General features: G+C 39.4%; 1 protein-coding gene across 1 annotated transcript in view; it reads right to left on the bottom strand.

Annotated features, from left to right (window-relative positions):
• Positions 1–3669: 3669 nt before the first annotated feature.
• MCCC2 (methylcrotonyl-CoA carboxylase subunit 2) overlaps positions 3670–26064 on the bottom strand; it is a 66694-nt gene continuing 44299 nt past the window's right edge. Inside the window, exons 11-17 of the mRNA XM_064376038.1 lie at positions 20964–21036; positions 18150–18226; positions 15478–15544; positions 12527–12683; positions 11579–11693; positions 9304–9389; positions 3670–5619 (exon numbers count right to left, since the gene is read on the bottom strand). Of these exons, the coding sequence (XP_064232108.1) occupies positions 5502–5619; positions 9304–9389; positions 11579–11693; positions 12527–12683; positions 15478–15544; positions 18150–18226; positions 20964–21036 (693 nt within the window). The 3' untranslated portion in view covers positions 3670–5501. The remainder of the gene's footprint in view (positions 5620–9303; positions 9390–11578; positions 11694–12526; positions 12684–15477; positions 15545–18149; positions 18227–20963; positions 21037–26064) is intronic.

Genomic DNA, 26064 nt, shown 5'->3' with positions numbered 1-26064 from the left:
CAGCATTATCTGTAATGTGGAAAACCAGAAATAACCTACATGTACAATAATAGGGGAGTAATTAAATCAAAGAGAGCATTCCTGCAATGTATTATCATGCAACATCAGAATTATTGCAAAATATTAGGCCGAGCACAGTGACTCATGCCTGTAATCCCACTTCAGGAGACCAAGGCGGGTGGATCACCTGAGGTCAGGAGTTCAAGACCAGTCTGACCAACATGGAGAAACCCCATCTCTACTAAAAATACAAAAATTAGCTGGGCCTGGTGGCGGGCACCTATAATCAATCCCAGCTACTCAGGAAGCTGAGGCAGAAGAATTGCTTGATTCCGGGAGGCAGAGGTTGCAGTGAGCTGAGATTGCACCACTGCACTCCAGCCTGGGTAACAGAGTGAGACTCTGTCTCAAAAAAATAAATAAATAAAAATAAATATGTGTGGTTTCCTGTATGTCAATTATATATCAATAAAGTTGTTAAACCAAAGAATGCATAAACAAAAAATTACTGCAGAATATTAAATGTCATGTACACAGTTCAATGTATTTACAATACATTAAGTGAAAATGCAGATTACAGAATAACGTGGTATAGCATTTCTGCAAAAAAATTCTTAAAGATAGAAAAAGATAGACTAGTACACAAAAAATATTAGTAGCAGCAGTTATCTCTAGGTAGTGAGATTATGAAGCATTTTTTTCACTTTATTTTCTTCCCTTTGTCTTCCACAAATTTTCCACAAGTAACATTGTTAGATTTTTAAATTACAAATAATTTTAAGACAAAAATTATTTCTAATTATTCGATAGATATGGGAATATCATTAACAGTGCTGTGGCTGAAAATATTGAGTACATTTTCTACAGAAACATTTAAAATTAACCTGAGTATTCTAAAATTCTACCTGTTTTTCTTCTGAGTTCACGTCTTACAATCAACACTTACTGAATTACATTTAAAAAAATTGTTTTCCTCAGTTGAGCACGACAGTTCATGCCTGTAAATCCCAGCACTTTGGGAGGCCGAGACAGATGGGTCACTTGAGTCCAGGAGTTTGAAACCAGCCTGGGCAACTTGGCGAAACCCTGTCTCTACTAAAACAAAAATTACAAAATATGAAAATTAGCCAGATGTGGTGGCATGTGCCTGTAGTCCCAGCTACTCAGGAGGCTGAGATTAAAGGATCACTTGAGCCCAAGGGGCAGAGGCTGCAGTGAGCCAAGATCATGCCACTGCACTCCAGCCTGCGCACTGGAAGGAGACCCTGCATCAAAAAAAATTTTTTCTTTCCTCCAGATTACTTCCTAACATCTAGTTCTGGGTATATTTTCCCTTTGATAACTTCTCTGTGAAATCACCACCTTCAAAGACCTTATTCTCCCTCAAAGATGCCTCTCTCCCCTACCCTAAAAAGTGGCACAAATCTGTGAGTTGGGTCACCCTTGTGAAAGAGAAAAGCTGCCAAACATATTGAACCACTGATCTCAGAAAACTAACAGTTGGGAAATAAAGTCATCCCTGCCCTATGGTAAAGGCTCCTCTAGGGTCAATTAAATGTCTCCCTAGAATGCTAAGGCACACATATGACGTGACTGGTATCATACTGAAGTCCATATTAAAAGTCATGAAGCAGGTATCTGAACTGACGGCTTCTAAGAATTCTCAAAAGCTGACATGCAGTCAACGTATTCAGTCATGATGATGTTACAGGCAGCGACCACACATCCCAGTTCACACTGGGATGAACTGGTCCCAGGTCAGACCTGTTTCCCAGTGTAGTCATTACTAAGACCCCCTTTTTCTCACTCTCAAAAGCCCCAATGTGGATAAGTTACACAGTCAACTTGATTACAGGCCTCCCCATCTGGAATGTACATTTGCCTAGAAAGATAAAAGGGCCATAGAAATTTCATTCAACTTAATCCTCAGGATCCTCTGGTTCCAAGTTGCTAGAAAATTCGAAGCACATAAAATAAAAGCACTATTTATTTATCTATCTATTTATTTATTATTTATTTAGTAGAGACAGGGTCTTGCTATGTTGCCCAGGCTGTTTTCAAATGGCTGTACTCAAGCAATCCTCCTGCCTCATCTTCCTAAAGTGCTGGGATTACAGGTGTAATCCAGGGTGCCCAGCTGAAATAAACTATTTTAAGTGTTTAGTGGAAAGGCATGAAACTTTTTGTCAAAATGATTAAAATCTATGTCATCATTAAATATTAATTGTACCTTATTTGTAACATTTTAAGAGAAATGCTATGAATGACAGCAGGCTATTATAATCTAGTTCATCTTCTTGCCATTTTTTCATATATGAAACTTCAGAAACAATCATTAAGAGATCACCAAGAAAAAAAATCAGTTAAGACTCTTAGTGGAGATTTGATCTTCCAGAAAACCACCCTCAATGCATTTTAGAACTAATGTGGCCTTTCAAAAATAATCATATTAATGAAATCATTCCAAAGCCTGCTTTGATTTATCCCTGTGAAGGAAACATATGGTCTCTCTCTGGAGAGAAATGCACATAAGCTTGTTGGCAAATAATCAAGTGTCACTCAAACATTCAATAGTGCCTTCTGCTGGTGTAGAAGTTTTTTGTTTTTTTTTTTAACAAATTCTATTTGAAAGCACAGTTCTTATAAACTGAAAAATGGAAGTAATCTTGTCTTTTTCATTCTTTAAGTACCAGCAGGGGCAAATTTAGAGCCTAACTTGCTGCATATTTCTTCAAATTCCAAGTAGCTCATATTATCCTTGCTGGAATTCATATTTATGATAATCAAAATTTTTTTAAATACTACCTATTTTGGTAAAACAATTACAAATGTTTATTGTTGGATAAAATATACAAAATAGAGCAAGGTGTAGTGGTGCAAGCTTTTAGTCCCAGCTACTTGGGAGGCTGAAGCAGGAGGACTGCTTGAGCCCATGAGTTTGAGTCTAGCCTCAGCAACATAGCAAGATCCTGCCTTTAGAAACATATATAAAAAGCCAATTCACTTAAATGTAGTTTTACTGATGACCAGCTTCTTCCCAGAAAGGCAAAATCACTCCTAGAATATCCATGAATCCTTGACTTGTTAATGGTTCCTACCAAAGGAATATTACCTAGTCTTGATATAGAAAATTCTTTTTTCTGACATAGATGCATATTTTAATTAAAAATTGAATATAACTATTTTAAAACACTTAATGTGTTTCTTCTAAAAATGTAACCTACCACTGAATTTGATCATCTATCTGTATACTCCCCACAAAAAATAAATTGAGGCCGGGTACGGTAGCTCACACCTGTAATCCCAGCACTTTGGGAGGCCAAGGCAGGTGGATCACAAGGTCAGGAGTTGGAGACTAGCCTGATCAACATGGTGAAATCCCGTCTCTACTAAAAATACGAAAGTTAGCCGGGCATGGCGGTGCACGCCTGTAGTCCCAACTACTCAGGAGGCTGAGGCAGGAGTATCACTTGAACCCAGGAGTTGGAGGTTGCAGTGAGCCTAGATCACGCCACTGCACTCCAGCCTGGGTGACAGAGTGAGACTCCGTCTCAAAAGAAGAAAAAAAAAAGCTCAATTGACTTCCTGAAACACACTGAACATCACATACAAATGTGTGAAATGTTAAATATCACATACAAATGTTTGAAATATTAAATATCACACACAAACATTTGAAATATTGATTTTATTAGGAAAACATTTGATAGTGCTATTCAGTCATATAATCAATCACCTAATTTTAAAACTATGTGGCCTGAGGACATCAATTACAATATGGATTTTTCATTTATTCAACAAATATTTGAGCATCTACAAGTGCTGGGCATTGGAGGTACAGGGTAAACAGGAGAATCTTTGCTCTCATGGAGCTTACATTCTAGCAGGAGGACAATATTAGAGAAATGTTTATAGTAAAATGTTGAGTTTATGACAAAGAAAGTAGATAGTGTTTTATAAGAGCGTAGAGTAGGGAAGCTAATCCAGCACAGGGGAGGTCACAGAGATATCCCTAAGGAAGTGGAGTTTAAACTGAGAGATGTGAGTGCTTAAACTGAAGGATATGTTGAAGAAGGGAGAGTAGAACAATTTGGGCAGAGGGAACCTTACAGACCCTAAGATGGGAAGGTTCAAAGAACTGAAAGAGAGCTAGAACAGCTGGAGCCATTCTTCTGTGTAAAGAGGAGACAAGAGGTAAGATTAAAGATGTGAAGATTAAGATCTTGGTGGCATTCAGGGACTGGCACTTCTAACAAGAAATCACTGAAGGGAGTAACATGACATTATCACTTCAGGAGGGCCATTCTCACTTCAGCGGGTAGATAGACTGGACTAGGTAAGACTGGAGGCAGGCAGACCTCTTCTAAGGCCTGTGACAATTAAAGACAAAAATAAGTGGAGAAACTCAGGGGATAGTGAAAATCAGTAGGACTTGATGAGCAAGCTACAGGTTCCTCCATGATAACCAGTGCAGATGTCCAGCAGACCTACTGGATATGCAGTTTGCAGCTCAGGGGAGAGCTGGGTTAAGAACTGTCAAGGCAGAAATCATCTGCATTTAGATGACAATTGAAGCCATAAGAGGGGCTGAAACGGCCCAGCAAGAATAAATCGAACCAGGAGAAACATATACATTTAAGAATAAGGATATGTGGCTGGGCATGGTGGCTCATGCCTGGAATCCCAGCACTTTGGGAGGCCAAGGCGGGTGGATCACTTGAGGTCAGGATTTCAAGACCAGCCTGGGCAACATGGTGAAACCCCATCTCTAATAAAAATACAAAAGGTGGCAGACGCCTATAATCCCAGCTACTCAGAAGGCTGAGGCATGAGAATCACTCGAACCCAGGAGGTAGAGCCTGCAGTGAGCCGAGATCATGCCACTGCACTTCAGCCTGGGTGACAGAGCAACACTCTGTCTCAAAAAATAATAATAAGATGTCAGGGGCTGGGAGGAGGGGAAATGGGGAGCGCTACTGTTTGAATGAGTATAATTTGAGTTTGGCACTGAGAACGAACTCTGGAGCTGAATGGTGGTGATGGCTACACAGCAGTGTGAGGGCATTTAATACCACTGAAGTAACAGACACCTTTCAAAACTAAGTGCACAAATATCACCAAGCATAATCAGCAAAACAATCACTGCAGTGAAAGTACAACTTTATAGTAATCATCTCAATAATACAGATTACAAGACTGAGTTTACAGATTCCAGAACTTTTCATACTTTGTGGGTCAGAAAGGATAACTGTAAATTAGTCTCAACTTTATGGCTGGTAAAACTGAGCCACAGAGAAATTTCTCTAAGAAAATTTAAAAGGAATTGATGTTCATTAAATAAATATACTCATTGATTTTTGTAAGGTAGAAAAAAGTACAATGCACTGTATTAAAAAAAAAAATTACTGTAATAGCCACATGTTCAAAAAGTCTAAAATTTTAAAGCTACTACATGTGTTCATTTTTGGTACATGTCCAACAGAAAACATCTTTTATTCCAGTTACATCCTGAAGATCCCAAAGTCAGTCTTCTTTATTGGTGCGTTGAGGGTGGCACTAAAACTGAGACCCAAAACCAGTCTGGTGTCGGCTGGATCAATGATCCCATCATCCCACACCCTGACAAAAGAACAAAAAGAGTCATGAATTTACCACCAAACTACCATCTATATATTCCACATGCAAAATGTCAAGGAAGTTTTTCTTCAGGTATATGGATGCACTGATTAGCATCCATGTACTATAATCTCACAACAGAAACTATGTTCAAGACAGAGGAAGAAAAGGTGGGAAAAATGACATGACTTTTACCCCAGGCTATCACAGAATGTCATGTCAGGTTTAAGACTTAAGGAACTACTTTTACAAGAGATCTCAAAGTAACCCCTGGTTGGAAAATATGTTTACTTATTTCAGGAAAAACTTTCCTATTGATTTTCTGCCCACACAAATATACAAAACAAGTTGGTGTATTCTGTCATTAATATGGAGAACCATATATACCCAGGTAACAACCTTAAACTTTACTGGAAAAGGTATCTTTCCCAACTCCCCTCTGAATTCTTAAGAAACTATGAAAATTACTGAATAGGCTTCAGTAAATTTTATTATTTTTATTATTATTTTTTGAGATGGAATCTTGCTCTGTCACCCAGGCTGGAATGCAATGGCACGATCTCGGCTCACTGCAACCTCCGCCCTCTGGGTTCAAGCAATTCTCCTACCTCAGCCTCCCTAGTAGCTGGAATTACAGGAATGCACTACCACGCCTGACTGATTTTTGTATTTTTAGAAGAGATGAGGTTTCAACATGTTGACCAGGCTGTTTTCGAACTCCTGATGTCCAGTGATCAACCCGCCTTGGCCACCCAAAGTGCTTTGATTACAGGCGTGAGCCACCACGCCCGGGCAGCTTCAGTACATTTTATTAATAAAATAGATACCTTCAAATGTAGGTCTTTATATTTTGCTACAATAGGAAAAACAAGTCATAACTTTAAACTGCTTGCAGAAGAAACTGTTAAGTAGAAATTTTAGTTTGCTTTTCATTGACAACCTCAAATGTATAAGGAAAAATGACAGAAATATTACTTTTTAAAGGTTATTAGTAGGTGGCAGTCTGCTTTTTTTATACAAACTGCCTTCGGTATCTGGACCTGGCATCAATTATTAAACCATTCTTACATTGACAGACATGAATCAAATCTTTGCTCATAAAACATTCATAAAAGGGACCCTAAAGTATCAACACCCAATAAAAAGAAAGCTACTCTTGTCATCTGCAACCAGGTGAATTGATTACACTCCCTCCTGAAGCCTGCAGCACAGCAAGCATGTGATAAAGGGGCTGCTTAATCATGTTTGTTAAAAAGACTGCCCCAGGTAAGAGGCGCTAATGAAATGCCCAATAAAAGTTTGATTATAAAAACAACTGAGCAGAAGCAAATTGGCATGCTACATATGTAACCTATTAGGATTACGGAAAACACTGTAGGTTCCAGTAACTGATAATGACAAGCTCTGTCTCTGAAAAGACAGATCTAGCCATGTTCAAACCTAAGCAGCCCAGGGGATTTTACTGTGAAGCTGAGATTTACTAAACCCAAGGAAGGTACCAGAAACTGGCTTGGAAATCCTTTCATCTTTGAAAGAAAGCTGCTGTCTCCATGCCACCAACTGTTTCAACAGAAGGGTTAAACATCTACAGATCCACAGAAAAACTACTGTCTGTTAACATTTATTTCCAAAGATAAGTCTCTCTAAGCCATCTGCTCTCCTGCCTTGAACGTAGTCCATTAAAAAATAATAATAATGTTAGTATGAAAATAATAAAGGATGCAGTCTTTCTGAAGAGATGATTTATCTTAGCCAGGGCTGAAAAACAAGCTAATGGCTCACACAAAATACATAATTTTTCAAACTTTAATATTTCAGCTGTCCCTATGTATTTCAATCAAAATCCTATGTGGAAAAACAAAAAACAGGAAAGCTTAACAATATAAATTTTGTATTTCATCTTAAACCTCTTATATGGTTTTCTATGGCTTCTTTCCATTTACTGACTATTCTACGTCTGTTACACGATGATAAAATCAGGAACATGTTTAGTTCTCAAATCAAAGACTAAAATATTTTGTTCTTAATTAAATGAATCCACCTACCACAACAAAATATATCTGTAAATTTGTTTGTAAAAATATATATTTAGCAAAGAAAGAAACAGGCCTTTTAAAAATCCCAAATGCTGGCCAGCCACAATTACAGGTGGCACATGCCTGTTATCCTAGCACTTTGGGAGGGTGAGGCAGGATCACTTGAGCTTAGGCGTTCAACACCAGCCAGGCCAACATGGTGAAACCTCATCTCTGCAAAAAATACAATAAAATTAGCCAGGCATGGTGGCACATGCCTGTAGTCCCAGCTTTGGAGGCTGATGCAAGAGGATCACTTGAGTCGAGAGGTAGAGATTGCAGTGAGCTGAGATCACATCATTGCACTCCAGCCTGGACAACAGAGTGAGACTCTATCTTTAAAGAAAACGCACACACATACACACACAAATGATATTATTTGTCTGCTCAAATTAATTATGTTTTCAAAAAATCAGTATGTTTTGTCTTTGTATCCCCAGTGCCTGCCACCAAGGAAGCATTCAAATGATTGAAGTGGACTCTAACTTTTGCTTTTTTTTTTTTTTTTTTTTTTGAGACAGGGCCTTGTTCTGTCACCCAGGCTGGAGCACAGTGGCATGATCTCAGCTCACTACAGCCTTGACTTCCCAGGTTCAACTGATCTGTTTGCCTCAGCCTCCTGAGTAGCTGGGACTACAAGTGCACACCACCATGCCTGGCTAATTTTTGTATTATTTTTTGTAGAGACCAGGTCTCGCCATGTTGCCCCACTAGTTTCAAACTCCTGGACTCAAGCAATCTGCCCACCCTGAGCTCTCAAAGTGCTGGGATTACAGGTAAGAGCCACTGTGCCTGGCCTGATTTTCTTTTCTCTCCCCTCTCCTCTTCAGTTTGCCTTCGCCAGCATAAATTAAAACAAATAAGCTAATTTTACAAGATGCAGAAAGAGTTACTTTCTTTTTTCCATCTGCCCAAGGGATGAAAGGAAGACATGATGCTTAGATCAGTCTTCAGAATGCAGAACACTAAAGTTGTTGAAGATGTGAAAGCAGGCACCGGCAGGTCTCCAGCTGGGACAGGCGTGATAATTTATTACTTCATTAAGTGGTATAAGAAACAAACAGAGCCAACAGCAGCAGTGGTGTGTGAGGTAATTATTTGGCACTGACACACAGACCCGGTGGTGACTAATCACCTTCCAAACCTACGAGCATACTTGTCAACAAATGCCAGTAAGTGTTCAACCAATCTCATGCTTAAAATGGGGTAAAAACAAAGTGATCAAGGAGAGGGGTTTTTAAGCAAAAATTAGAACTAACTACTGAAGTAACATAGCCAAGCCTGTAAGTTATTTTCGGCTCCTAGCATGGCCCACCTCGGGCTGCAGGACCCCTCCAGGTCCCAGACACCTCAACTGGGGGCAAGACAAGGGAAGGCAGGAATCAGACCAGTGGTGGTGAGTTCACAGCGCAGAGATGCTTGGAGGAGGGGTGGCATTTCAGCAGCAGCCACTCACATCATAAAGAAACAACAGTACAAAATTAAGCGTGTCCAAATGTTACTTCCCAGTTCCTATGAGTGCTGGACCATTCCGACTACATAGAGCTCTGTAAAGGTGCTCCCTGACCGCCAGATGCACCCATCAGGGAGTTAGTGATGTTCTGGCTCCCACCTTGCACTGGAATAGTAAGGGTTTCCCTCCTCTTCAAACTTCTTGATGATGGGCTCTTTTAAAGCTGCTTCATCAGCACTGGAGAACTAAAAGAAAAGAGGCCATGAGCAGGTCGGCTTCAGTGAACAACTGGCCTGTTTAGATCACCTCAACTCAAAAGAAACAACAGATTTCATGAATAATAATGTTACAACTAACATGTGCATGGTGATGTATAAATTACAAGTGATCATTAACATATATGCTCTCACCTAAGACATGCCTATCAAGTGAGTACCCTGCCCCATCTCTCCTAGCTGAGACGACATCCTGATAGTTCACGAAGCTGAAAACCAAGGGTGCCGTGTATCACAGCAGGGTACAATAACGGATGTGAATTACACAACCTAACGAAAGGGCTGCATTTCACTTAGCAGCCTCTAGCTAAGAACATGAACAAGTATGAGATTTTCACTCAAAACAGGCAAAGTTTAAAACTTAAGCTTAAATGTTTAAGCTTAAAGGGGTAAAATACCAACCAAACCTTGAATAACCTTTTCAGTCAAGTTCCCAGAGAACTGAGAGATATTTTTCCCTAATTAAGAATTTCACAGCCTTCCCATCAGTATTACGAGGATTAAGTGATAATTAATTCAGTTGTAAAAATCTTCAGAACTTAATTTGAAACCCTGAAAACTATTTTCAACTTAAAAAGCAACTTGACACCAGAAACAAATGACTTATTTCAAATAAACCCTACCTTCTTTTATTTAAATAAGTTAATACCTTAATATCATTATCTAGGTCACAAATTCTGAGGGACAACCATTAACATGCTGGGCTTTCGTTTAATATATAAAAATGAATGAATTCAAGTACCTGTATATTGAAGTAATCAAAGAACAACTACTTAATAAGACATCACCATGCTAAGCTTCATAGAGTTTCAGACATGTCTTTGAAGTATCAGGTAGAATTTCACACCCCACCTCCCCCACCCACACTCCCACACCCCAATCACTCACACAAAAGCAAAGCTATCCTTCTCCTTTGATACGAATAGGTACTAAAGTGAATCTGAAACCTCAGTTTAAGTCTCCAGATTTCCCAGTACTTGGAAAATACAATTAGGGGTGTGAGGCATGGGTGGATGCATTCAGGGAGGCAGAAACCACCCTCTGGCTTTACGGTACTACACGCCACCATCTAGGTGGAAGACCTGAGAATTCCTGCATGGAGCAGACAGGGCTCCCTCCATTCCATGCCTTCCCACAGTGAGACAACAGTGCACCTAAGCAACTTCAGGAACACACATTCGTCATCTTCATACTTGGTGCTTACACAAGAGTTAACAGTTAGAACTAATAAAAATTAATGCAAAATTTCAAAACAATCTCCAACACGGTCAAAAACAAAAGAATTCATTTTAAAAGCAGCCGCTTGCTGATTTGCCTTTCATCAAGTTTCCACTGCCCTTTCCATTTTTCTTCATTTATACACAGGATAATGTTACTCAATTCTCAATAGGTGACGGAAACCTCCCACTCAGGGTATCCTTAACAACAACCTAAAAGTAAAATAGAAAGAACAAAATTCTGCTGCTTTTGGTCATAAAATCAAAGTAGTACATCAGACTTATTTAAATCTGACTAAGTACAAATGACTAAGAATCAAACATCTTTATGCCTCAGATACTTACTGGCAGTTTTTAAAGTGTTTTCTTGGCTGGGCATGGTGACACACACCTGTAGTTCCAGCACTTTGGGAGGTGGGCAGATCACTTGAGGTCAGGAGTTCAAGAGCAGCCTGGCCAACATAGTGAAATCGTGTCTCTACTAAAAATACAAAAATTAGCCTGGTGTGGTGGCAGGCACCTATAATCCCAGCTACTCAGGAGGCTGAGGCATGAGAATCGCTTGAACCCCGGAGGCAGAGGCTGCAGAGAGCCGAGAATGCACCACTGCACTCCAGCCTAGGTGGCAGAGCAAGATTCTATCTCCAAAATTTAAAAAAAATAAAAATAAAAAAACAAAGTGTTTTCTTGGAAATTCTGAAAAAAATTTAAATGACCACAAAGAAGGTATCCCATATGAAATGGCTGTAAAAAGATAAAGGACAGAAAACATGTGAGCCTCAATTGCTGGAATGACTTCCAGGGCAGCACCATCTAAATATGGCCAGGTAGCGTGCACCAGGTCCATGAATACAAAGGGCTTCTGGGCACACTGCTCCTTGGGTCCAGGGTGTTTATGGTGAGAGGCAAACCCAGAGAGAAGCAAGAGAAAACGGCACTGACCTGCTTTCCTTCCCGGGCTCTTTTGTCCTTTGCTACTGTGGCCAACACATTGGCTGCCTGCTCTCCTCCCATCACTGAAATACGTGCATTTGGCCAAAGGTAGAGAAATCTCGGACTAGGGGGAAAAAGAAAGAATAAACAAATGAAGTCAATACACAGCCTAGATTTTCAGAGGCCCATGTTTGCCTTTTAAATTAGTGGTTCTTGATTATGGCTGCACATTACAATCATCTATGGAGCTTTCACAAATACACAAACAGCTGGAACCCCGCCCCCCTCCCCCCGCCCCGCCCCAGACTAGACTCCAGAGGAAGGGGCTGAGCACAGATGGGATTTCTAAGTTTTCCATATGATTCTGGGCATGAAAGTGTTCATGATATCCTCTCATGATCTGCGGTCATGTCCTGTTTTCCTTTCCTGATAGTGGTTATATGTGCCGTCTCTCTTTACTTTTCAGTTTAAGTGCAGGATTATCGAGTTTGTTAACTTTTCAAACCAACCAACTTTGGGCCATCCTGATTCTTCTATCTGATGTCTGTTCTTCACTATGTGCTTTCTGTTTGTCACGGGTTTAACATGCTGTTCTTTGACCTTCCCACAGCTGAAGGTTTAGCTCGCTGACTTTCAGTCTTACTTCTTTCCCCATGTATGCCTTTAAGGCTACAAACCTTTCTCAGAGCCAGACTTTAGCTGCATTGCACAAATCTTAATGTGTGGCATTTTCATTATCAACCACTTCAAGCATTTCTTGATTCCCATTGTAGATTTCCTCCAAATAACACCTTTAACATTAAATTTCATTTCACCCCTCCAGATGATACAAATTACAGTATAATTGATTGAGATCTGGGAATGCCATTCTGTATCAAATAAACCTGAAATAAACTGACCATGTATTTTATACTTGAAGCATGTTTCTTTGTTTCAGAGAAAATCGTAACAACCTACCTATATGATCTGCCACACATCCCAAAGTTTCCAGCCCCATATGAGCCCCCAATGATGAGGGTTATCTTAGGCACTTGGGCACAGGCCACAGCGGCCACCAGCTTGCCACCATCCTTCGCAATTCCTTCAGCTTCATACTCTCTACCAATCATAAATCCTGAGAGAAAGATCAGAAAGAGAGCCTCTGGGTGATGGGATTAACATGCAGAATACAATTCCACCAAAAGGACATCTTGTTTTACTAATTTTACTAAACGCCTCTCGCCTTAAGAAAATGTTTAATGTGAAACACACTCTTAAAAAGTTTGCTTTAAAAGGATAAAATAAAATTTTCTCTAATCACTTTCTAAATTTTCTTAAAGCAGTTCATCTGGATGCAGACAGAAACCTTCAAACAATATGAGGCTGCAATCTATCTTCAAGGGATGATCTCGGCTGGAAGCGGTGACTCACCCCTATAATACCAACAATTTAGGAAGCCTAAGCAGGAGGATCACTTGAGGCCAGGTGTTTGAGACCAGCCTGGGCAACATCGAGAGACCCTACCTCTATTAAAAAAATAAATACAAATTTTAAAAAAGAGACAATCTCAAAGCAGCAGCTTGATGCTGAAAAGAATGTGACATGGCTAGCTAAGGACAAAGTGCTGTGATAAGCCCAACCATGAGGACTTCAGCATTCACTGACCTGGTTTAAAAACAGACTGTTCTTTCCAAAGCGATGCTTTAAAACTTTGATGACAAAAAGATGAATGTTTCATAGGGATGCTAATAGGCCCTGCCAGTGACTCAATAGCAAGGTTAAAAAAACTATTTTTTCATTTTAATACAGGATCCTTCTACTTTTTCCAAGCCCCTGGCTCTGTGGAGGCTGCTCTGCAGTTTCACTGCCTTCCAGACCTTGGGTTCCTCCTTCTCTACTTTGTAACACTGAGTTGGGCTTCGCTTGTCTCCTTCCCCTACCAGTCTCCAGAGAAGGCATTCCTTCCATCTGTGGACCTGCAGACTCACCTGCCTCACTGACTATCCCTGCTTTCCCAAACTCCAGTATCTGGCCATCCAATTTAACCCAAACAGTTCCTCCAGAGCACATGTGCCTCCTGCGGTCACCACAGGAATGGCAGCACAGCCCTTTACTCAGCACCATCTGCTTCCTGAAGCTACCCTACTCAGCCAGGCCCTCAGAAAAGCTCATCTCCCCAGCCTTGACTTCCTGTAACATTCCCACCATACCTACCCCAAGTAACAGCTGTCTTCAAGCTCTCACCCACCCCAACCTGACCCACCACCCCTCTATTCTCTGGAGGGGATCCTGCCTTCAAAAAGAAGAATGAAGCATCTCATTTGGCTTTCTCAAATCCTTTTCCTTCCTAAGAAAACTGCATAATCATGCTCCCCGTCTTCCTTTACTCTTGAAAAAAAAGGAATAAATCAGCGATACGTGAAGACCGTCATTGAACCTTCTTCTCTTCTCTCAGGGATGTTCTTATCTCTTCCCACAGCTTTACAGCCACCTCCATATTCTGAGGATGTACATTTTCATCTCTAATAACACCTCTCCTGTGCTGAGACTTATTCACCTGCTTATAATGCCTCCAGGTGAATATCCCACAGGAACCTCAAATGCAATGCTGAAAAAATAAACTCAACCTCTGCTCTCTGACCCTAGAGGTCCAAAACAAAACAAAAATATAGGGATCTTCAAACCACAGAATTTTAATGCCTGGTAGTTAATAATCCAGGAATCATGATTAGAAACAAGAACTCGGGCATAGTTAGGCCACAGAACCCTTTCTATCTGCCCTTTTACATGGGTTGCCACACAGGACTCCCTTCGACTGCCATTTGGATATAACTCCTCTCAACACTCATCTAACCAAATATCATGAACCTAAGTAGCTCACAGGATGAAGATGCTTTAATACCAGTACTATTTCAAGCCCTGTTGACTGTCAAGAGCCTACTCTTCCTTCCCATAGAGGCCTGCCTGATCCCAACAACTACTAAGAGTCTCTCCTCCCTTTGAAGCTAAGGTAGCCTGGGATGGGGGAGGTAGTTTTCTGCTAACCAACATATCTGAGTGCCTTGTATATGTCAGACACTCTGCAACATACAATGAAGGATACCAGAGAACCCGAGAATTCTATGAAAGAGAACCTCTTCAACCATAACAGACCTTAAATATCAACTTATCCACCATGTTAAGGTCATCTCTGGAGTATGAAGTCCAGAGAGGTGACATACTTCACTTTAGTCATACCATTCTTTGGGGCCAAAACTCAAATCCTCAGACTTTGGTTCAGGGTAGTACATATACATTTTAAAACGCTGTTGCTTCAAGTAGAATTAACTGTACAATAAAAGGGAAGACTGTAGCACGTGCTTGAAATCTCGAGGAGGAACAGAGTCCTGGGAAAATCATAGTGCTCTCTGCGGTGATCAGATCGTGCTCCTGATGCTTTCTGGGCGTATGATGTGCACACACAGGAGTAAAGGGCAGCCATGTGAATGCTGATGATGTACATGACTCAGAAATGGCTTCACTTAGAAAATAAGGATAATCCGCCAGGGGCGGTGGCTCACGCCTGTAATCCTACCACTTTGGGAGGCCGAAGCGGGCAGATAGCTTGAGCTCAGGAATTTGAGACCAGCCTGGGCAACATGGTCTGATTGAAACTACGTCTCTACAAAAATACAAAAATTAGCCAGGCATGGTGGCACATGCCTGTAGGCCAAGCTACTTGGGGGAAAGAAAATATGAGTCACCTCCTCAGAATATTTACCATGCATGGAGAAAAGTGCTAACCCTTAAAGGGACTCCAGAAAGAACATGTCCAGTAGAACTTCCTGCTCTGATGGAAGTGGTCTACATGTGTGCGGTCCAATACATGAGCACACTGATGGCACAGCTCTGGAATCAATACAACTAAACTGATTAAGCTATTTTCTTACCAGTAATATTTTGAAGGAACAGCAGAGGAATGTTTCTTTGGCAGCATAACTGGATAAAGTGAGCACCCTATAAGCAAATAACATAAAAATGTTTTTAAAAGGGAATTAACTCTATAATCATCATGCATTCTACAAACACTACAACTTCAGCCAAAGACAAGAAAGAATATCCCACTTGAAAAATTGTTCTCTTTTTATTATTATTTTTCTAAGAAACAGGTCTCATTCTGTTGCCCATGCTGGAGTGCAGCAGCACATTCATAACTCACTGCAGCCTCAAACCCCTGGACTCAAGCAATCCTTCTGCCTCAGCCTCCCAAGTAGCTGGGACTATAGGTGTGTACTACCACCCCCGGCTAATACCCTTTGTTTGGCTAGTCTTACCTTATATTAAGAGTAACAGTACTAACATAGTGCTACTCCATCATCAATAGGACATGTAACTGTAGGTTTGAACTATACTTGTTTTGCACAATCACCTGTATGTATAATCACTAGCACATGGCTGTTAAGACTACTGTTGTGTCAAGGATGATGTCAATCACTAACATTCTGAACAGCAAGTGAAACTTAAGTAACAGAAATGAAAGAACTGGTGCCAATGAGAGTTGCTGAACTCTGCTACCGGCTAATTCTCTAGTTCTCCGCTTGAGAAAAGCCAGAATATAAAAACCCTCCTGGGATATGAAAGATGACATTTCCATTTTGATGATCATCTGAAATTCTTTCATGCATCAAGATTATAGTAAATATATCTTTCTTGCCGACATCCCCCAAATAAATGGGATTTTAGATTAGATGAGTGATAGAGATCTTCTAACCTTGAGTTTAGGAAATTATTTAATGATACAAAAATACAACTATTCCTTCCCTAAAGATTACATGAGTAAGGAAACTCTTATAAACAATTTCCTTTATGTTCTATTCTATTTGAAGATCTCTTTAACCTCTGCTGGAAATGCCTTGTCAGGTACAAAATTGCAAAGTAATTGCTCAACTTCAATATGACTACGTTTACAAGAATAAGAAAATCACATAGACCTTTGGGGCTTATTTCAACAAATGAAATGTCAGGCTGAGGCCAAACGCAACTCCTCTGGGGTTTATTTGTGCCAAGCTGACAAATAAAATCAGGCAGAGTTTGTTTGGACTCAGTCTGACATTTCCTCTATTGAAATAAGTATATTATATATTCATTAAGAGTCATTATTTCAGGAATATTTACTATTTTGAGAAATACTGACTATGCTCTATTAAATGAAAATAAGCAAAACCTATCCATTTATAGCATATCTTTTTTTTAAAAAAAAAAAGAAAATATTAAGAAAAAAATAATAAAATGTTACTAAAAGCTATTTCTGGTATATAAGGGATTATAAGGGATTTTTTTTTATTTTCTTTACTTGTAATTTCTTGTTCTCATTTTAAAATCAAGTTGAAGGAGTAATAATAAATAACAGAATACCAAAACCAATTTTATTGATAAAAAATTTCACCAAAGACAAATTCTTCCTCAATTAGGGTATGAAAGAGCTTAAATGCCTGTTACCTGCATCAATAAAGAGACCTTTTATCCTGTTATTCCAAGAGAAAATGCAATACCAAACATTTTTTCTTAAGGAAATACTTTATTTCCTGAAGCAGTTTGATGAATTAAAATTTTTTAAAAAAACATTTTTATATGAATTATATTTATCCAAGTTTAGGTAAATCTGAGACAATATATAAAATCAAATAATAACTAAACCAAAAGATATTCAAGAACTCCCTCTTTTTTCTGATGTCTTAGAGGATTGGATTAAATAATAACAAATAAAAAGAACTCCCTCTTTTAAAGCCACAGGTCCAGTAACAAAGACCCACTATTCCCATTTCCAAAAAGCAAAAATACAATAAAGTTAAACTGATAATGGGATAGAAGAGAATAAACAGATCATGTCTCAGAACCACCTGAATCTTTGAACCATGAGACCTCTGAGTCCCTCCAGGACATGAAGCACTTTCAGGACAAGTATTTTCTATCATCTGAGAATATGTACATGTCCTCTATAGCAATTATAACTCAAGTATTTTATGAGAACTTTTTTTTAAATGAGTATTTCTTTTTTTGACAGAGTCTTACTCTGTCACCAGGCTGAAGTGCAGTGGAGTGATCTAGGCTCACTGCAATCTCCGCCTCCTGGGTTCAGGCAATTCTCCTGCCTCAGCCTCCAGAGTAGCTGGGACTACAGATGTGCGCCATCATGCCCAGCTACTTTTTGTATTTTTAGTAGAGACGGGGTTTCACCAGGTTGGCCAGGATGGTCTCAATCTCTTGACCTCGTGATCCACTTGCCTCGGCCTCCCAAAGTGCTGGGATTACAGGAGTGAGCCACCACGCCTGGCCAAAATGAGTACATTTTTAATAGTGCTCCAGACGCTTAATCACAGCACGTTAATGTAAACCACCATAAAAACTGTTTCAAATACTAACATACATGCACATATACACACACACATGCCTCCCTCACACACACACACACACACACACACACACACACAGTGTTCTGGTTGCTGAGGCATCTGATTAAGCATTTTTATGCTTTTATGTAATACATTTAAATTCAATATTTGACCTCCAATGTTATGTTAAATTAAACAGAAAATCTTGAATTATTTTTAACAGTACTTGCCTTTTTTGCAGATTCAGAAAAGAGAACTCCGTTGTTTCCAATGATACCTACTGGGTATCCAAATATTCGAGCAAATCCTCAAAGAAAATTCAAAGAAGATTTATGTTATGTGTTTTTCCAAGGGCTGTTAATTCACAAGAAGAGGCATATTTATACATTCTTTAATTTCAGATCCAAGTTTAAAATGCAAATGTCTATGGTATAAAATAGCTCATGTCACAGTCTTCTTATTCCTAAGGTCCCTGAGTCTGGTTTCTTTTGCTTCTAGAAGGGGTCATGATACGTTTAGATTTATCCTTTTGTCTTGATTGATTTGGTTAAATGAGTAGCTTTAGTGTATTATCCATTTATTCATTTAATATATCTGTGTGCCCCTATGTACCAGACACTAGGGATATTAGAAAAACATTTTTTGAATATCAAATAATTATTGAAGAAAAATCAACAGGTAAGAGAGAGAGTGTCAACACACTGATAAGCCAGAAAATGGAAATTTTTTTTTTTTTTTTTTTAAGACAGGATCTCACTCTGTTGCTAGGCTGGAATACAGTAACACAATCATGGCTCATTGCAGCTTCAAATTCTTGAGCTTCAGGTGATCCTCCCTCTCACCTCAGCTTCCTGAGTAGCTGAAGATTACAGGCACTCACCTCCACGCCCAGCTAGTTTTTGCATTTTTTGTAGAGAGGGGGTTTTGTTATGTTGCCAAGCTGGTCTCGAACTCCTGGGCTAAAGTGATCCTCCTCCCACTTTGGCCTCCCAAAGTGCTGGGACTATAGGCATGAGCCACCACACCCAGCCTGAATCTTTAAAGATGTGTTTTTTTTTCTTTACTCTGACTTTGTCTAGATTTATGACTTTTAAAAAATCATCGTATTTTTATTTATTTATGAGACAGGGTCCTGTTCTGTCACCCAGGCTGGGGTGCAGTGATGAGATCATGGTTCACTGCAGCTCAACCTTCCGGGCTCAAGTGATCCTCCCCACTTAACCTCCCAAGCAGCTGAGACTATAAAGCCCCAGTAGTCACTACGCCTGGCTAATTTACCATGTTAATTTAATGTGATACAATGAAACACTGATTTGATGGCTACCTATATGTCTCTTTGTCTTTCAGTCCTAAAATCCCAGCCAAAAACCTATGCAGCACATCCTAAATGGCACTGCCACTTACAGAAGCAATTCAGAAGGGGTAAACTTCCAAAAAGCCCAGCAATCCATTCTTAGTCCTGCCTCTCTTATCTCACTGCACAAAGACATGGGAATGTAACACATCACTCACTGGGAAGATGCTACCCCTGCAAATGTGGAACCCTGTTAACCACTTAGATTCAACCCACACTAAGCCCCGCTTAGGGATCTCCAGGCACAGACAGGATGTGCTGAGTAGGGCACATGTCCTCACAATACTAAGGACACCCACAGAGGGAGGGCCTTCGCCAACTGCCGGATCCAAACCTGAGTTACAATGGGAAAGCACAGTGTCCAAGAAACGACTAGAGGCTACACATGGCAAGTGGTGAAGCAGAAGGAAACCCTGAGGAACTTCCAGAGACACCTGAGCTCCAGAAAACTCTGTCCTCCCCTCTCACCTCCTCACACTTTATGCCTCCCACCTTCTCGTTCCTCCCACCCTTCTTATCAACCACCTCTACCTGCACCACCCTCTTATTCCCTTCTTCTCCTTCTCACTCCCCTTCTCTGTCCCTAAACGTATTTGAACTCCAGCACAGTCAAGAAGAGATGAAGGAAACCAGGTGTTTATTCTAGAGGACAAAAGTACCACACGGCTTTTAGCAAGTACGGGGCAATTCCATAAAAGCAGATGACAAAGACAGCCCATCCATCTTCAGAGAAAGCAGAAACAGCTTTGACTTGTTTTAAACTGCTACACAATGACCATTACATCCTGAACAATTTGGTGACAAATCCTGTCTATATATCAAACAAAAAGCTTTTAATCACTTAAACACCTAAGTACAAAAACATAAATTCTACTCCCAGTGTGAACCCTTCTTTTGTTCACAAATCAAACCAGGACAAAGCACTGTGGTTTCTGCTTAAGCCTCAATGTATATTTGCAATTTGGATTTCTGCAGCTAGTTTTTCTCCTACTCTGATATTATCTTTGACTAATTACTATATTTTCAAGCTTTTTATGACCAAGTAAAATTCACAAAATTTGTTCTTCCGTTTGTTTTAAATAGATTATTATAGGTCTAGCATCTATCTCAAATACTTTTCTTCAAAGGCCTACAAATACTTTAGATTTAAAAAATTAACTTTTATAAACATTCTTATTTTGTTTTTCCTGACCTGATATATTGAATTCTCAATCTAATGTTTGCATGAATCAGCTTAAGACCTACACAGAGGCTATGAGAATTAACTCTATATTCTTCTGGGAAGCTAAACACAATATAAAACTTCCTTGTTGAATTGGACACTAAAGAATAAAGGAAACAGTGCTAAAATTTTCAAAGTAGTATAGTTATCCAGAAAAACAAAAATAACTACAAGTATTTTCTGCTAATTTTACTATAAGAACCTTTTTATACAACTAATGTTACAAAGTCACAGATAGGGACCCACACCACAGCATCTAGCTATTACCATTTTAAACTATTTGGATCCATGAAGCCATTAAGCCACAAATTGTCTTTATAAAGCAGTTCCTTTTGAAAACTGGCTCACACATTTGTAGTGCTCTCAATGACAAAGCCCATGCCAAGTGTATCAAAGTCTTGAGACAAGAGAATCCTGATTTTCAAAGCAGCGGAAAATATTCCTATTTTCAATTCTTCACCTTTATACCTGTAACCAATGTGTCTCCATAAAGGGCTTTGAATTCAGTGAATCTGCTTCCATCCACGATTCTAGCAATGACCTAAGAGGAAAAACAACAATGACCCTGAGAAATTATATTACAAAATAATTTTTATATTAAAGTTACTTACAGGAAAATAATTCACAGTGAAGTTGTCACTTTCACAAAATTTCACACTACACAGCAAATCTCACTAGAATTTCATTTGACATGCCTGATTAATGCCCTGAAGTCATTCTGGGTTCTGATGTTATACTTGACTATGAAAGCAACAGCACCATGCTGTATGCAAGAAAAGCAGGAAAGGCTCCAAGGGCTGATTGCTAGACTTAGAGCTTCAAAGACTGTTCGAATGCACCAGCAGACATTCAGGGATGCAATCAGAAAGCCAGTAGAGAGACAGGGCTCAGAGTCAGAAGACACAGGCTCCAATCTAAGGTATCAGGTATGAATACCCTAGGTTGGATCCATGGTATACCCTGGAGTAAGTCACTTCACATTTCTGGAAGGATGGAACAGAGCTGTGAAGATATGATCTACTTGTAAGGAAGTAGGAACATATAAAAATCATGCTGAGATGAAAAGCCAGCTCTGACTCCTAGCTCTCCCACTGAGAAACTAGAAAATTCTCTAAGCTTCAGTTTCCTCATCTGTTAAAAAAAAAAAAAAATGTAAAAAGTGCTAAACAAAAAATGTAAAAAAAATATAAAAAGTGCTATTCATTCCAGCAAGAAATAATAAATTAGAAACAATAAAATAAAAGAATAAACAGCACTATTAGTTAACAGTGTACAAAAGAAATTAAAAGGTAAAAAAAATAAAATAAAATGCTAACTAAAGCATACTGCCAGGCTCTCATTAAAGGGTATATCACACATACATTTACTGTGGCACTGTTCACAATAGCAAAGACTTAGAACCAATCCAAATGCCCATCAATGATAGACTGGATAAAGAAAATGTGGCATGTATACACCATGGAATACTATGCAGCCATAAAAAAAGATGAGTTTTTTTTTTTTTTTAAAGAATGAAGCTGGAAACCATTTTCAGCAAACTAACACAAGAACAGAAAACCAAACACCGCATGTTCTCACTCATAAGTGGGAGTTGAACGATGGGAACACATGAACACAGGGAGGGGAACATCACACACCAGGACCTGTTGGGGGAGGGGAACTAGGGGAGGGATAGCATTAGGAGAAATACCTAATGTAGATGATGGGTTGATGAGTGCAACAAACCACCATGGCACGTGTATACCTGTGTAACAAACCTGCACGTTCTGCACATGTACCCCAGAACTTAGAGTATAATAAAAAAAAATTTTTAATACAAATAAAAATTTTTAAAAAGTGTAGCTATCACTGTTATTAAGCCCTTAATAAAGACTCATTGATTATGAATCTGGTATACTTGAAGGATCATCCACATATGTATAAAGTAGTGTAAATTACTAAGTAGTTTATCCCTGGGGCTTATCATTGTATACCAGGACTACTGCAAGGAGTTCTAAACATGAAGCACATTTTCAATTTCAGAAACTGTTTTAAATGATACATACTATTTTTCTACATAGTTTGCACTTCCCTTTTTCTGTTTACCACATCAATCAAAATTGTTTTGTAAGATGCAAGGGCTGAAAACTGAGTGAATGCTTCCCAACATCTTTTTCACCATCAGATAAAAGTTTATTCTAAATTATTTTTTAGTTCTTTTCCTAAAAGATCCAATAATATAATGGAATATAACAGTTATCTGTTTTGGGTGCTGCATACCTCTAAAAATTGTACGTTTACCAGGCACTCAGCACTTAACAAATATCATTCTTCCACACAGAGATATGGCTGCTCAAAGGACACAGCAATCTAGGGCCATTTCATGTAAAACTATATTGTAGGCTGGGTGCAGTGGCTCACGTCTGTAATCCCAGCACTTTGGGAGGCCAAGGTGGGTGGATCACCTGTGGTAGGGAGTTCGAGACCGACCTGACCAACACGGAGAAACCCCATCTCTAGTAAAAATACAAAAAATTAGCCAAGCATGGTGGTGCATGCCTGTAATCTCAGCTACATGGGAGACTGAGACAACAGAATCATTTGAACCCAGGAGGCAGAGGTTGCAGTGAGCTGAGATCACGCCACTGCACTCCAGCCTGGGCAACAAGAGTGAAACTCCATCTCAAAAACAAAACAAACAAACAAACAAACAAAAACTATATTGTATTTGCTTTACAGTTAACACCACCCGGCCACATAAAATACATTCACTTATCTTCACAAAAAATCCCTAATGTTAAGAAAGCAAAAACAGCCTTGTTGAGGATATGGAGAAGGTTTGAGTAGTCTGGATAGAAAATCAAGCCAGCCACAACATTCCCTTTAATCTAGAGCAAGGTCCTAACTCTCTTCAATTCCCTTAAGGCTTGAATAGTTGAAAAAGTTGCAGAAGAAAAATTCAAAGCTAGCAGAGATTGGTTCATGGGGTTAAAAAATAAAACAGCTATTTGCATCACAAAAGTATAAGGTGAAGCAGCAAATACTGATGTATTATAGAAGCTACAGCAAGTTATCCAGAAGATCTAGCTAAGATCATTGATGAAGGTGGCTACATTAAACAACAGATTTTCAGTGTAGATGAAACAGCCTTCTGGTGGAACAAGATGCCATGTGGACTTTTGTAGCTAGAGAGAAGTCAGTGCATAGCTTCAGAGGACAGGCTTACTCTCTCATTAAAAGCTAACACAGGCTGGGTGTGGTAGCTCACACCTGTAATCCCAGCACTTTGGGAGGCCCAGGCAGGCAGATCACAAGGTCAGGAGTTCAAGACCAGCCAGACCAAAATAGTGAAACCTCACCTCTACTAAAAATACAAAAATTAGCTGGGCGCGATGGTAGGCACCTACAATCTCAGCTACTTAGGAGGCTGGGTGACAATGCAAGACTCCATCTGAAAAATAAAAATAAAAAAAGGCTAATGCAGCTGGTGACTTTAAGTTGCAGAATTATGCTAAATCTACTCTGCCTGTGCTCTATAAATGTAACAGCAAACCCTGGATGACAGCACATGTATTTGTGGCATGGTTTAATAAATTTTTAAGGCCATTGTTGACACTTACTGCTCAGAAAAAAAGATTTCTTTCAAAATATTACTGCTCATTGACAATATACCAGGTCACTCAAGACTCTAATAGAGATGCACAAAGAGATGTATATTCTTTTCATGACTGCTATCATAACATCCACTCTGTAGCCCATGGATCAAGGAGTCATTTTTAAGACTTTTAAGCCTTATTATTTAAGAAATACATTTCCTACACTGGGCACAGTGGCTCATGCCTGGAATCTCAGCACTTTGGGAGGCCGAGGTGGGTGGATCACCTGAGGTCAGGAGTTCAAGACCAGCCTGACCAATTTGGTGAAACCCTGTCTCTACTAAAAATACAAAAATTAGCTGGGTTTGGTGGTGTTGGCCTGTAGTTCCAGCTACTTGTGAGGCTGAGACAGGAGAATTGCTTGACCCCAGGAGGCAGAGGTTGCAGTGAGCCAAGATCACACCACTGCACTCCAGCCTGAACGACAGAGTGAGACTCTGTCTCAAAAACAGAAAAAAGAGGGAAAAGAAAAGAAATACATTTCCTAAGTCTATAGCCACCATAGATAGTATTCCTATGATAGATCTGGGCAAAGTAAATCAAAAATCTTTTGGAAAGGATTCGCCATTCTAGATGCCATTGAGAACATTCACAATTCATGCGAGGAGGTCAAAATATCAACATTAAAGATATTTAATTAAATTAAAGATACTGGAAGAAGTTGATTCCAACCTTCATGGGTAACTTTGAGGGGTTCAATATTTCAATGGATGAAGTCATTTCAGATGTGGTGGAATTAGTAAGAGAACTAGAGTTAGAGTTAGAAGTAGATGGAGCCCGAAGATGTAACTGAACTGCTATAATTTCATGTTCAAACTTGAACAGATAAGGAGCTGCTTCTTATGAATCAGCCAAAAAAGCATTTTCTTAAGATAGAATATACTCCTGAATAAACTAAAGAAAGAACAAAAAAAAAAAAAAAAAAGCAATTAAAAAAAAAAGAATGTAGTCCTGGTGAAGATGCTATGAACACTGTGAAATGACAACTAAGGATTTAGAATGCTACATAAAGTTAGTTAATAATGTAGTTGGGTTTGAGAGGACTGATTCATTTTGAAAGTTCTGGGCCGGGTGTGATGCCTCACACCTGTAATCCCAGCACTTTGGGAGGCGGAGGTGGGTGGATCACGAGGTCCTGGAGAACATCGTGAAACCCCATCTCTACTAAAAAACAAAAAATTAGCTGAGCATGGTAGTGCGCACCTGTAGTCCCAGCTACTCGGGAGGCTGAGGCAGGAGAATCGCTTGAAACCAGGAGGTGGAGGTTGCAGTGAGCCAAGATCATGCCACTGCACTCCAGCCTGGGTGAGAGTGAGACTCTGTCTCAAAAAAAAAAGAAAGAAAGAAAGGTCTACCCTGGATCATATGCTACCAAACAGTATTGCATGCTACAGAGAAATCTTTCATAAAAGCAAGAGTCAGTCAGCATTGCAGACTTCATCGTTGTCTTATTTTAAGAAATTGCCACAGCCACCTCAACCTTCAGCAACCTCCACCCTGATTAGTTGGCTGTCATCAACATCAAGACCCTCCAGCAGCAAAAGATGATTCACTGAAGGTTCAGATGATTGTTAACGTTTTTAAAACCAATAAGGTATTTAAAATTAAGGTATGTACTTTTTAAAGGCAAGGTGCTCCTGCACATTTAATAGACTACAGTATACTGTAAACATAACTTCCATATGCTCTGGAAAACCACAACAGTCACATGACTCACTCACTTTATTGTGACATGAACTTTATTGCAGTGGTCTGGAAATGAACCCACAATGTATCTGAGGTATGCCTGTACTTGAAAATGTATTTCACACACAAATAGCACACAATTCTAACAATTGTTGACTCTAAAAGGTTCATATACAGGTGATCATTGTATTATTCTTTGAACATCTCAGTATATTTGAAAATTTCTTAGGAAGAAGGGGGAAATCTTA

Source organism: Aotus nancymaae, unplaced genomic scaffold (assembly GCF_030222135.1).
Source record: "Aotus nancymaae isolate 86718 unplaced genomic scaffold, 86718_ANA_hifiasm-v0.15.2.pri h1tg000014l, whole genome shotgun sequence".
Classification (NCBI taxonomy): domain Eukaryota; kingdom Metazoa; phylum Chordata; class Mammalia; order Primates; family Aotidae; genus Aotus; species Aotus nancymaae.
The sequence above is the reverse complement of the archived record's forward strand: the minus strand, read 5'-3'. Positions and strand labels throughout refer to the sequence as shown.